The sequence below is a fragment of the Micrasema longulum genome, unplaced genomic scaffold, assembly GCF_059751315.1.
Source record: "Micrasema longulum isolate JH-2025_06_02 unplaced genomic scaffold, ASM5975131v1 h1tg000133l, whole genome shotgun sequence".
Classification (NCBI taxonomy): domain Eukaryota; kingdom Metazoa; phylum Arthropoda; class Insecta; order Trichoptera; family Brachycentridae; genus Micrasema; species Micrasema longulum.
In genome coordinates, this window is record NW_028277339.1 from 1,724,891 (window position 1) to 1,740,087 (window position 15,197).

The following is a 15,197-nucleotide window of genomic DNA, read 5'->3' on the forward strand; positions in this document are numbered from 1 at the left end:
ATAGCCTATGTTAGGTTTTTGTTGTTTTCATTGTGTGTTTTGTAATATAAATAATATAGATGTACATAAATACCTTGTTTTTAAAACTGTCTGAATATTTGTTAATTATGTTTGTTTTTTAAGTTAGTCTTCTTTGTTTATTCTCAAATGTAATTTAAAAAAACTAAATTGTTAAGTGTCCTCGGCACGGGAAACCCCAGTGAGGTCACATTATTTTTATTATTAATTATAGTTTGTAAGCGAAAAATATTTATAAATAAATTAAAAAAAATATAAGTAATTCACATCGTGTATGATTTCCATTAAAATATGGTTTAATATGATTAATTTTTAAAAAGGATAAATTGAGTTAAATATAAATTATCGAACTTTTCAGTATTTGGCGTAAACGCGTTATGGGAGAGAAAAAATCCTGCCGAAACAAATATTCGATGCATCTACTAACACTACAATTAGGCTTGAAAATTTAAATTTCGATTTTTCTGAGCCCACTAACGCCTTTTTTCAAAATTATAAAAAAAGGGCATGATGTTTTGCCATCTTCCAACATATTTATTAATCATTATCTTCTTCTAAGTGAGCTTGTGGCCTGTTTTTCCAGAGGGATTAGGCTCCTGCGACGTCGATCCCTAGCTGTTGATTCATCTTTTTGGTGGTCTGCCCAGTAATTGTCTACCTTGGGGTTGGCTATGAAATAAAATGCGAGGGAGTCTAGATGATTCCATTCTCTTCAGATGTGTGCACCAATGTCTTCTCCGTTGCATCCCCTACCAAACGGCATCTTCGATCTTGCATATTTCCCTTATTGTGTCTCGGAGACTCTCGCCAGATAGTCTTCATTTCTGACACCCTCAGCGCGTTTTATGTAATAATCGCGACCTACATAATTCTACACTGTAAGCAACTAATCACAAATCGGGATAAACTACTAATGGATTATTTCCCAATAGGGATATGTCTAATATAATTTTGCTCGTGCAAGCTCGCCATTAAATAGAAAGCATTATTAGAACCAGTCTTTCATATCTTAAGTCATTCTTGATCTTCATATAAAACCATTTAGTTTCTATTTTGAAGTAATGATGCGCGAATTGTGTACTCGAGCGTATACCAATTTTGACGCAAAACGTGGAAAATGATTTACTTTTCCGCTATATAAAATACTTTCTATTATGATGCACTCATAAATTCATTGAATTGAATGATTTATTTTACTAACTAATTACAACAGGGAAAGAGAACATTTTAGAGAAAGAATATAAATGTCTAGACATTTACAGGGCTTGTGACCTCATTGGCTCGTTTATGTGTTGTATTATTTGAAAATGAAGAAATAAAAAAAAAATTCAAAGAAAATAACATAATTCTATTTAAGCATTGTGGGGTACTTCCGGTGAAGAAACTTTATTACTTAAAGCTAATAATAAAGCATTTTGATGAGGAAAAAACCCTGCTCAGTCACCAACATGTAACAAGATCGATAACAGCCATAAAACTGGTACAATCTAGAGGACAAAACTTATATGCAAGCAGGACGACAGAATATATTGTCCCAAAGCGATTTAATAAGCTTCCTGCCGAGGTAAAGAACTCTACCAGTTTGCAGCAAAGAAGCAAACGATTGAAGGATTTCCTCATCAAGAATCAAAACTTCAAGGTGTAAAGTTGTGTTTATCCAGTCCAAATATATTTGTGTTGTTTAATTTTTACAGTGGTTTTTTTTGTTAGTTTTTGTATTTATTTAAAATCTTATGATAATTCACTACTTAAAAAAAAAATTGTATTAGAAACGCGCTGATAAACTTTTATTAATTATTAGTTTGGCGCGATCTAAATTTTGTTTACTTTTGTACAATATTTTAAATTTATAATAATAAAATAAAATAAAAAAAATTGGCCACTTTACACGCTGTTTAATATTTACCATTCTGCCATTGATTGAAGTTAAAAAGCTGAAACCTTTAGTGTTGCGAAGAGATTTATCTGATCGAATTATTTCACATACTAGGCAACGCCTGGCATCCAGTCTTTTATCCGCAAACATTTCGGCAAACTCAAAATATTGTTATAAAACCAACTGGTCCAAGAAGAAGTTTGAAAATCGGAAAATTGATGGAAGAATTGAAAAAATATGGTTGTTAAAAATAGGCAAAATGGTGAATGTTACACAGCGTGTAGAGTGGCCACTGAAACCAGCCAATTCAATTTATTCAATTTCAATTCAATTCAATTAATTTATTTTAAATATTACATGTACATTACAAAAATATATTCAATACGTACATATTATAAAAAGGAAAAAAAAATACACGAAAGAGACTCATGTCAAAGTAGTCGAAGAATCCTGCTCCAGAAAACCCTTTCGGATACATGGAACAGATCAATATCCAGAGCGATGTTGTTCAGCATAGCGGTTGCCCTTCCAACAGGCATAACCATAGGCAGGTTGGTCCTGAATATCGGAATATGAAACAATCTATGCTGACGCTGTCTTAGGTAATTATCAGGAACATACAAACGAATGCTCATCATAATTTCAGAATTATCGATCATACCGCGCAACAATCGATAAAAATGTGTGGTCAAATACACATTCCTTCTAGTTTCTAAACTGTTGTAGCCAAGCATACCCTGGAGAAACTCGGTCGGGTAGAGCCAAGGATAATACCCGCACTCTCTCATGTAGAGATATCTCAGAAACTTCTTTTGGATTTTCTCTATTATAAGAGAGTACTTCAGTTCATGTGGCCCCCAAATCATCGAGCCACTCAATGACAGGTCATAAGCCCTGTTAATGTCTAAACTTCCATATTCCTTCTCTAAAATGTTCTATATCCCCGTAGTAATTTGTTAATATTAATGACTCCCTAGGGGGTTAAATCCAGTTCATTGTAAACAAATATTTAAACAAACCCAAAATACTGTAATTTATTTACGTTTTATTGCTTTTCTTCATTATTTTCTCTTAATATACATTAATGTTTTATTCAATATCGTATTAGGCATAATATTGTTACTTTATTTAAGAATATGAAAATATGATATCTATATAAATATCATGATATCCAATAAGTATCCGACAAATATCAGAAAGTGATATGTGTTTTGAATACATATTGCTAAAGAGAAATTAAAATTAAAAATACAGTTTAATTGGGGAATTTGTGTAAACATAAATGTAATATTTATTAAGAAGGATAATTACAAATTATAAAAGAGAGACCAATTTCTTACCAAATTTACTATTGAAACATCAGCAAACGACAAGAAATGTTCATGATCATTATGAGACAAATGCCACCCAAATCCAATTCGAATCAATATGTCTGGCTTCAGGGTGCTGGTTAAAATATTAAAAGAGGATTAGCAGTCTCGCGAATCATTACCGAGTCTATCTCAAAGTTTGGACTGAATCAAACCCAGGAGAAACCATAAAATTAAGAATAGTCCAGAAACCGCATACGCACATCAAACAGAAGGCGACTAAACTACTCATAAATAAGTAGGTTTACGTTTTGACCCATTAGTTTCTTTGTAGACGTCGCTCAGTACGCAACTCGCAACAAAATTTTAATTCAACTATACCGTGTTGTGTCCGTATAAAGTGAAATAATACTGGTAGGATTTTAAAGAAACAGGATGCAATCAAATTTCATGTGTAATTAGCAAATGAATGTGTATATAACAAATGCATAACGCATATTTCCATCTGTCAGATTATCGAAGAAACAAAACGAATATTTCGTTAGTGTTGCCAGGGTAGTAATTTTTTTTACCCTACTGTGCTCATCTAATGAAAATTAGATTTCGGATTAAACAACGCCGTGGGGGACATTTGAACGACATTATCTTTAAAAAATAAAAATGATTATTTAACATGATTTAAAAATATCCGTTTTATGTAAAATAGATTTTTTTATATATTTGAAGTTCCAAGTTCATTAATGAAATTACTCTTATTAAATGACCCTTTTCTTATCTACTTTGTTGTGTAAATCAATGTTTTCGCGTGTACAATAAAATTTTAGAGAAATTAACAAACTGCTTTTTTTACCTTACATTTGTGTTATGATTATATTTTTTCCATCTGACAACATAACGTGGCGACTTCACGAATGCGCGCGGTGAAAGTAGGGCAAAGTGGAGGGATTTATGGACACAGTCCGATGTATTCCAATATGATTCTACGATTCTCCTGGACTATTCTTAATTCTATGGATGAAACGTTGCTCTCTAGAGCTGCTTTTGTTGCATATTATTCTCCTTGTCCCGGGTGAATATCCATTGCTTTCCGCAACACGCAACAAACCAGACTTTATGGTACCCGGGGAATCCCGGCAAAGTTTAACACGGAGAACTGCGGGAATGTCTCGTAAAAACAACGACGCTTAATATTGTTAATCAGAAATAAATATCATAATATATATCGTTGATATACTACACAATATTATATTATATCCTTCGAACTTTACTTTTTTGACAGATTATGAATGTAGAACGATGAAGTTTAATTTTTAAATATTTTACATGACTTTTTTAAAAATAATTTTTAAAAATATAAATTAATAATTTATAATTTAGCAATATAGCATGGTCCAGGTAGGCGAGTAGTTAATTTCAATTACAGCTGTCCGTTTGGGCTGCGCCGAACTTCGACAAGGGTTTGATATACTCTGTCCAAAGCAATAATTGAAACTAACTAAACAAATTAATTCTAACCAAACCCAAAGCATTCTAATAATGTGATGTTTGCATTGACATATTAATACACATAGACATGCCCTGAGCCCTCAAAAATGATATGATCATCGCGTATTTAGTCGTTCTTCGACCGCAAGCCAGGCGCAGGCGTGACGTTTAGAATCGAAACCAAAATGGCTACTTATGACATAGAATCGTGTAAAAACCTTTCGTATGAACATTGTAAAAATAAATGTGCAACTTTTAATTGATTAATATTTGTTGATGAGTGATTAACAAAGCTTAAAAATAAAATTAAAAATTCAAATAAAAATACTATTTTTTGTAAACGTTAAATTTCACCTAGAGGCGCAATTAAGAAGGTTTCCTTTGTTACAGTTTTTTTTATTTAATTAATACAGGGCAATGTATGCATTTTCAGGTTTTTGTGTAACCTTACATGATAATGTTTTAACTAAACTTAATTTCCATGCACTCTGTAGCGGCTAGACGTACTGTAATCAAATTCCTATCTGTTATTGAATTCTATTATAATACTTAATGGGAACTAGAATCCCAACCGTCCATACTCTATGTAGCTGTAAGACGTGTTGGGATACTTATTGTGCTGCACCCTTGGGGCTGAGATATTTTTTAATGTTAAAAATGAATATAAAAAAAATGTTAGCAACTGCTGTAAAAGTATTTTGCTTCAACTTGAGTTAAAAAATTGCCAGATAAATACACAGAAAATAAAATTCAGATAAAAATGTATTGATTTTATTTTGTGTATTTATTTCTGTATGTTAGGTAACAATGTAAAATATTGAAATAGCTTTTTCTCTACTCACGTTCTTTGCGATAAAAAAGGCAATAAATGTTTATTTTATAAAACAATGCTTTCCCTGTGAAATATGGTATGTTTGCAAATCCATTCAAAAGCAATAAGCGATTGTAAATCTCCACAAAAGAGATTGGCTCGTTAAAAAGGTTTTGACCTTTCTCAAAATGAATAGCTAAATGATTTATTCAAAATCCCCGAATAAAAAGGTCGAATGAAAGCTCATGCGTATGCTTTAAATCTAAAAAGGACTTTTGATAGAACTGGCGCTATTTATTTGGGAAGGTAATTAACATTTTAAAACAGAAATAAAATTTAATTTACGTCTAAATATTGAAAATTGTCCATTGTAGGTACATTGACCTATTGGAGGTATAATAATTATGCAAAATAAAAGGATTATATTATTTATATATATTTATGTATATTTATACATATGTTTGTTTAAATAAATAAAAATATGTTCACACATTTGAAAAAAGTTGATACTAACGTTTTGATGATTTACCATTTTTTTTTGTAATTGGGAGCTATTTTGAACAATTTTTATAAATAAATAAAAAAAATTGAATCAAGCTGGAGTTTAGTTGGACGCGACACTAGCCACTGGACCACAGCACAACACAATTTATTTTAAATTAGTAATTATTTTTAAAAAGTTTAAAAAAACAGAAATATCAGCGTTTTTAACCAAATACTTCAATTTAACTGCCATTTTCAAAGAGTTAATAATAACTCATTATTACAAAATGGAAATCAAGTTGCGGAAGAGTGTGGTTCGAACCTCAGACCTCTGATCCGTGAGTCCGCAACACTAGCCACGGGACCACAACTTGATTCACATTTACGATTTAAATCTAGTAGTGTTAAGGGCACTGCATTTGTACTCCAATAGTGGCGTATTTTAATCACTTTAGTTACATTTTAACGTGACAATTATCTAACTTTAAAGTTATATTTAACATGTTTGGTGCAATTAGCCTTTAAACAGTAAAGTTACAGCAATTCGACCTGAGATACTATTATTTCTGCTAGAATTGGTCCTAACTAGGGTTCTAAAACAGACAAATATATTTTTATTATACAATCAATGGCGGATATTTTTAATCAAGCCGATTTCTTTATTTTAGGCCTGGAGACAGAAACGCACGAGACGCAGAGCTGATTGCCCAACGGCTCCGGAGGGCGGGGCCCTTGGGGCGGCTTCCGCCTTCCGCCCTCAACCACCTCGCCCTGTGCGGTTTCTACGAAGACTTGGAGAAAGGAGTAACTTGTGAGTAAACATTATTGCTTAAAAATTAATTTAAGAATCTTCATCATTATCACTGCCTGAAAAGTAAAACCGACAATTTTGCGGACATTCCAAATTTGCAGATTTTAGGAACACTCGTATTTTATATCTATTAAGCGTTAACATAAATTGAAGTAAAAATGAGCATCAAAAGTATAACAAAATGGTTAAGGTTATACTTTATTCAAATGAAAAGTTCTGCTCTACACGATATTGTGTTTGCATTATTTCTTCATGAAGATCTCTTTCATACCACCGTAGAATTGGCTAAGCAGGTGAATTGTAGTCACATGACTGTAATCCGCCATTTTAAATCATCCTACCAACTTTGAAGAGCAAAAACATATTTGGCATGTTTATTCCCTCAAATGAACGCGAACAGAAAGAGGTGTCTAAAATGATCAGTTTTATCTACTTAAGATTCCATTTAAAGACTTGTAATCAAATAAAATAATAAATGTACAAAAAAACAAACACAATATCTTTTAGAGCGGAAAATAAATTATTTTGTTTTACTTCTGGTGATCATTTTTTCATTTGGAAAAAATGGACCCAACGTTAACACCTCAATGATCAAGATTTTTTTTTATAAACTTGAATTCATTACTTACCTGAATGTAAATCTTCTTACATAATAATACAAAGAACGCATGGAACAATGCCTTCATCTTGTTCGTCGTTCCTCAGTTCTGAGGAATGAAGTACGTATAAAATAATGTAATTTTTTTTTAATATATAAAGAAGGAAAAATAATAATTACAAATTTCGTGTAAAACTTATAATTACAAAATACGACTTAAGTTTGCGTTACTCTTGATTTAAAAACTAAGAGATTTATTGACTTATTTCAGTAAAAATAATGCCCAGTAGATTTCCCGTTGTGAAAACAGTTCATAAGTGTTTAGCTTACCTATTTTAATTAAAATAAAAAGAACAAAAAGATCTTACGATGCAAGCTCATTCTGTTTACTAAGCTAAAGTTTAGTTCATTAAAACGCGAATTTAAAAGTTAACCAGACTAGTTCGGAAATGTTGGTTACTAGAAGTTTGATTCTCGAGAGATACTGGGACGGAGCGTTAATAGAATAACGCTTATATTTTTCCATTTCAATAATATGTTCTCTTTACACACGAATGAGTTTCTCAGATCTTAAAATGTATTTTTTTAAATTCTACTATACTTTACTATTATTTTGTTGATTTTAATGATACCACTATTTTGTATATTTGATTATGTGTGATTCTTAATTTGTATAATTTATATTTTAAAAATTATTTCTGATTATCATTTTTGAATTTTATTCTTTGGAATTTCATTACTTATTACATTTACCTTTTTTTCTAGATTGTTATTCTATGTCATTGTAATTTGATCTAATTAATTTTACAATGTACTTTTATTGTTATTTATTGTGGCTTGACACAGGCATAGCCTAAAAAGCCTAAATAAGTTCATAAATATTTAAACAAGGGTAATTTTGAATTTTAAGGCATCTTCATAGACCCCGCTTTTTACTCAACATGTTGTAGAAATTAGAGCTGAAATTTTAAATTTTATCAGACATATTTAAAGATTTTATTTGAAAGTTTATAGCGAAGTTTCATATTATTTTTTTTTACATAAACCTTTTTTTTGTTTCTATCTCAATGCTACAGAAAGGCAGTATGAATTTTATTTTCACATTTCTCTTCAATGACAAACTGCTCCATACATTGTTATTTAAAAGCCGATTGAAGCAATAATATGAATTATCAATGAGGTAAAAATATTAAGCAAAGCCAAACATTACAAACTTCCTTACAAAATCTCTTAGTTTAAAAACTCCAAACCAAATGATGAAATCCAGTTGGACCAAACCTCCAACTCCTGCAAGTCAATTTATTACATCCAAAACTGTTTCACCAAACCGCAGTGATATTCTTTCCAGAACATGAAGAAAGATTGATCATGAATAAATAAATATTTATTTAATTATTAAAATATAAATATTTATTTATTTATTCCTTCAAAAAAGTCACGAAAACTCTCAATGCTCTGTCGCTTAAAAGCGGCAACATTTTTGATATATTAAGATGATGATATAGAATTATCAAAATAGATGTAGATAATACCATATTGTTTCTGCTAGCTGCTTTTTATTCAAATAAGCATCCTCCAATATAAGTTTTTAAGGAATTGAGAACGGGTGTCGTCTTCAATTGACTCTATGCAATCTTTGAATAGACTTTAATATTTTTTAATCACGGTTTTTGAGGACAAGAGTCCCGTATACTGTTGACATCTCTTTCAAAATGTGCTTTGTTTTATTCAGCTTGGTGAGAAATTAAAGTCAGCATGATATTTCCTCCGGATCGACTCACTCGTTGAGGTGTTTTTAGGTAACCTCTTTCTCGTTTATCTCGATACGCATTACCACGATTTGCACTGGTTCGTCACTCGCGTCTGCCGCCGTCAGACTTCCCGGCGTAAAAGAGAAGCCATCCTCCCAAACATAGTCAAAAGACAAAGTCGGAAGGTAGGGGCACGACGGAGAGGACTACAAGTTGACCTTAATAGCCCTGAAAAGGATTATCCACCTGGTCCAAGTGGTCAAGAGAGGCGAAGGTAGTAGTAGAAGGTAGTCAGTTGGCAGAGCAAAGCGAAGAGCAGGAGCACACAAGAGAGACCTGATAGATATTTTGATGGTGGGCTGGTATATATATATATATATTTTATGTACTTATTTGATTATTGTAAAAAACATTATAAAAGAAAGAAGCCTTTTTAAAAAAAAATAATTAAATTAAATAAATATTTTTTTACACATTTAAAAAAAAAAAGATATATTTTTTTAGAGATTTCTTTTAATTTTGTATTTTTTTTTCCTCTTTTCTCCTGTATGTTAGGGGACGAGAGGAGTAGGGAAGATGATGAATACAGGTTGGAGATTAAGGGGGTTAGTTATGGGATCTAGCAGGCCGAGGTCTGCAATTGAAGGGTTAGAATTTTGGTGTAGAGATTGGAAGAGCTTGTAGCTAGTTTTTTATGTAAGCGTCGAGTGTTTGAGTATTCGTGTCCCGGTGTATGATTGTGTTTCTGACAAACCACGAGGCTTGTAGAATAATGCGTAGGGTTTTGTTTTGGAAAGATTGTAGTTTATGGATGTGATTGGCGGTGCCCCTATTTATTTATTACAGTTACATGCGTTATAAAGCAACGTGCGTCAAGCTTAGCGGAGTTGGCTGTAACGCTGCGTCGCCGCCGGCTGGTTTAGAGCGGAGAGGGTAGCATCACTCCCCCCCCCCCCCACTCGAGGTACATTGCCGGCCGCAGGTCGCGCACTCCGCCCGTACTGCCCATTACACCGATAGATCCGAGGTGTGCAACATCTTCAATACAATTAAACGGTCCTTTTTAGAACTTGACATAATGGTTTACTTATGACATTATATCAAGAAATAGTATATCGACGGGTATGACTGAGGCCAGGCCCGAAAGCGAACTATTTGTCTTTATTGAGGGCATAGCACTCAGCTAATTAATACGGGGATGGATAGCCACATCATATCTATTTGTTGTATTTCGTTTACAATTATGTCGTTTGTTTACGATATTTTCTGTCTTGACTCACCTTTTGAACAGTATTCGCTTGATTGGACGTTCGTTTTCGGTTTGCATGCATAGATTTATGTCCTACTTCCAGTTATCGTGCATTTCATCTTATCCCGATGGTCTGAAAGCATTGTTTCACAGACTTCAACACAACGTTGTTTTTCAAAAAAAAAAGTATTTTTGGCACTAATCGAGATTTCCCTTTTTCCAGGCACAAAGCATCTTTCAAAATGGTCTGGACTAATGTAAATGAAATATTAACAGTATTAACGAGGTCTTAACTTGACAATCGATGATGTTTTAATACCAAATCTTTGATTTATTTGACGTATTATTCATCAGTTTATGTTGATGGTCGTCCAGGGCGATTTTTGTCTTCAACGCTTTCTCTGCCTTCTTTGAATTGTTTAAACCACTTGTAAACATTTGTGTTGTGACATAAACCGGTCACCAAAGGCCTTTTGCAATATTCTCAATGTTTTTGCTGCAGAAATTTAATTTCCCAAACAAAATTTAATGCAACTTCTTTGCTTAACTGATTACACATCGTAAACACAGCTAAATTCACTTTTGTTGTTTACAAAACACGTGCACTATTAGAGAAATTCAGATATTGACATGAAATTTGACACAGATGTCAGTGATACTACCAACCAAAAATAAAAGGTATTCCAAAATCGACGAGCCCACGTATTTTAAATGAAAAATTTCACTTTTTTTTTATATCACAGTTGTGTGTTTGTACTCTCTATCCCCTTAGCAAACAACCCATTCATTTTATGAATTTTCGGACCTACCCTCGTACATATTATATAGTCCTGGTTACCTACAGCACTATTAATACTTAACGCGAACAACGTTCGCTAATTTGTCTACCAACGTTCACAAATTATTGTCTGTCACGTTTCTAGGTAGGCACTACAATTCATTCCTAATTGCCAACCATCGTAGATTAATCTAAAATTGAATAGATGAGGAAGATTGTTTGCGCCTTCGAATTGTTGAACTTTCATTGTCCGAAGAGTGATTATTTGGGATTTAACAGAGTCTGTTTTGAAAATTTTTCATTATCTCACCTAGTAGTGCAAAGGACGCTGCATTAGTAAACCAAATGCAATGTATCTCGATCATTTGTTACATAAAGGTAAAGTGATTGGTGTCAAGCTTTAGATTTCAGTTCAGGGACAATGAATTTCGCAGTGTAAAATCAACCTTTGAACCATAATTAAAATAATACTAAGTAAATAATAATAGTCCCGATATGGACATCTACTAAAGAAATATTCCACAAGTCACAACTTATACCCTTTTTCGTTTTTTTTATTTAATTTTTTGTTCATATTGTTTATTGTACGTTGACAAGCTATTTGGCAAATGAAAATTTCTTCCAACCAATAAAATAAAAGTTCTATTTTTATAATTCAAGTTGCAAAACATATTCAACAGATAATAAAAATAAAAAAGCTATAGATATTCAGCGATAGAAATAACTGTATTTGTATATAACTAACCTTAAATCAATACTTTTACTTAATGTGGAAAAGGAACGAAGCGAAAATAGGAAAGGAGGAGAGATTAAGGAAGAGAAAGGAGATGTTTCTTCAGATGTGATTTAAACAGAGATAATGTAGTAAAATCTTTGATAGTGGATGGAAGGTGATTCCACAGTCTAGCCGACACTATATGAGTAAGAGGAGAAAGAGGAATTGTGGATGGGTATGTGAGGGTGCTTTGAGATTAAGAATAAAGAGGTAAACCGTGAAGCGTTATTATGTTATACCCCAAAATAATACTCCCTTACAGATTCAAAAACTATTCTTACTTGAACAAAAGACATAACCTCAACAATACAACGCATATAAATAATCTATTCATAAGATTTTCAACACAAGAACAACTTAAATAATTACAAACTAATACCACTTTCGGACAAAGCGATTTTAAGTATTATGCTATTTAAATCTATAACCTACTTCTACAGTTCATTAAAACAATTAGTAACGAGAAAATGTTCAAAATGGATAGTGTAGCTGGGTAAAAGTAAAATAGATTGTCTCATTCGCCTAAACCAATATTAAATCACCTGCTCCACCAACGTATAGTTTATGTTATGTTTTTGTTATTTTACTGTGCGTTTTACAGCATAAATAATATAGGTATACACGAATTAAATGTAAACATAAATACGTGGTGTTTACAGGTGTCTTAACATTTTGCAATTTCTTTTTGTATATTAAGTCTTCTTTGTATATTGTCACATGTTAAACAAAATTGTATTTTGTTAAGTGTCATCAGTGGGGTACCCCACTGATGACACATTATTTTGATTATTTATTATTGTTTATAATGTGAACAAAATGAACAAATAGATATATAAAAATACCAACCTTGTCAGTAGTCCAGGCCGAAACCTTGCACAGTATACTTTTTAAATATGAACTTTGTGTTTGAACGACAGAATAACTCGGATTCCTAGAAACAGTATCACAGTGGTTATAATAGTTGAAAGTGACATCATTTCAGCGTTAAATCTGTTTTTTTCAATTTAATTTAAGATAGAATAGAATGATTTTTTCTTAATTGTTTTTCTTACCTGGAGGTTGTTTTTGACTATTCCACAAACTATTAACAGCCGTATTTTCTCCCTTTCCTTGGTTTCCTTGGCACAAATGTCAAGATCCGTGAAGTGCGTAAGGCTGAGACATGCATTATTGACAGAATCAAGAAAGGGGTGCTGCGTTGATTTGGACATGTAGAGCGAATGGACAGCGAAAGAACAGCTAAAATTATAAACAATGCGAATGACGATGAATGCAGAAAACAAGAAAAACCGAGAAAGATCGAATATGCAATGACCGAATCCACCAAATACTTGAAGATGGACATGTCAAGTGTAAGAATAATCGGCGTGCGTGCATGAGAAGATATATGAATGTAGAGAAAGCGAGGTTTGTATGCAAAGACAGAGTGATGTAGCATTCTATCCTCTCTGCCACCTCTACGGGGAAACGGCGTGATGGTTTGTTGTTTTTGTCGTTGTTGCAATGATATAAAAATACCACTTTTGAACCAATAACGCAAATTAAATAATTTAATTTAAGTAACCAAAAACACAAAACAAAATTAAGTACTAACTAGAAGCGTAGCGTTAATCAGTATTTTGGGAAGAATTTGAGTTTATGTATCCTTAGCGCGTTTAGTATAATATGTATTTTTATGTTTTTTTGTTGTACATGTATATTTGCTGAATTACTGTTGATATCCCAAATAAATAAAATGAAAAAAGAACCAAAAAAATATTTATGTCTGAAAAAGTGTGTTTACAGGTTTCTCTCCGCGAAAATAAATCAAGAAAAATAACTCGAAACCTTCTTATCAAATAATTAAGTGCAAATATTATTTTTGTCTGTATTTGGGTGGATGGTTAGTACAATTCTGTGTGCAACTTCTGGAAAAGTGTTTTTGACTTGATGGCTGCTCGCATGACAACATTCCGAAAAAGGAAATGGAGTAGAGAAAAGTCCGCCTACTCACCTACCATGCTCGATGTTTCGGGTTGGATTCCTGGGAAGGTTTTCAAATACTGAATCGAGTTACTAGAAGTTCTGAGTTGTTTCAACTGCACACGTAGATACTAACTATGCACGACACTCTCCGATTCCGCGTTTACATTCCGTAGCCAACAAATTTAAAGCCATTTATTAAAGTCGAAATAAAACTTTATTTTTCATGCAATTTTTCTCTCTCTTTTTGATGTTGATAATTGTATATTATACTCTTTCTGAAATTAGTTTTTCAAATAATTTTAATATGTGTACCATCTTTAGGCTAGTACACATACTGTAATTAAATTTAAATATTTTATCTTTAATATTTGTTCAAAACGTTTTCTTTGTATTTAAAAAAAACAATATTTAAAATTTATTTTTCAATTTTTCTCATTTACTTTACATACCTGCTGTTTTTCATTATTATTTTTTTTATGCATATTTTTATACCCAAGTTTTACTTTTGATTTTGCGTTGCAGTATGCTTTTAAAAAAAAAATGTAATGGTTATTTTAAAAATTTAACTATGTTTGTATTTACCTGTATAATTTTTTAAATGCCCCTTGGGCGTGCTGTAAAATTTAAAAAAAAAAGGTTTTATTACATTGAAGAATTTCATTATCCCTGGATTGGCCGTTTACACGTAGATAATACAATATTGTTTTGTCCCAGTACTTGACTATTGTCCACATGTAAATAGCAATTTGTAAGACAAAATATTGTTCCAAGACATCGCCACTGAGATAACGTAACTAGGACATAAGATATGGTCGTGTTTTTTGTATTGTCCACATGTAAAAAGCCATTAAGACTTATCACTTTACCTCCCTATTACAGACGATAGAGATACGTTGCATTTGATTTAATAATGCAGTGCCCTATGCACCAAAGGCTGTGAATAAGGGTTTAATAATAATGACAAGAATATTTCTCTTATAAAAGTTATTTAATGTGTTTTATCTTTTACATTTAAAAATTAATATCCATTTTTGTACATGTCGGGAATAGAATTATATTTTTTTTTGGTTTTGTTTACCGTAACTACACGACACCGACAAGTTAATGTATTTGATTAATATAAAATAGTGGATAAACCCATTTGCATTATATATTCCAACAACATTGTTTGATATTAAGCCTTAAGGGTTATTTTGATTGTAAAACCAGTCGGAATTGCAGAATATCTGATGATAGCCGTTAAGCCCTTAGCTATTGTAGATCTGGTTAGGAAGTAAAGGTATTGTC

At 32.1% G+C, this 15,197-nt stretch overlaps 1 protein-coding gene across 2 annotated transcripts in view; it reads left to right on the top strand.

Annotated features, from left to right (window-relative positions):
• Epac (Exchange protein directly activated by cAMP) overlaps positions 1 to 15,197 on the top strand; it is a 489,842-nt gene that overhangs the window by 162,194 nt on the left and 312,451 nt on the right. For both annotated transcript variants that reach the window (XM_088242316.1, XM_088242317.1), the window contains exon 2: positions 6,652 to 6,794. In XM_088242316.1, the coding sequence (XP_088098442.1) occupies positions 6,652 to 6,794 (143 nt within the window). The remainder of the gene's footprint in view (positions 1 to 6,651; positions 6,795 to 15,197) is intronic.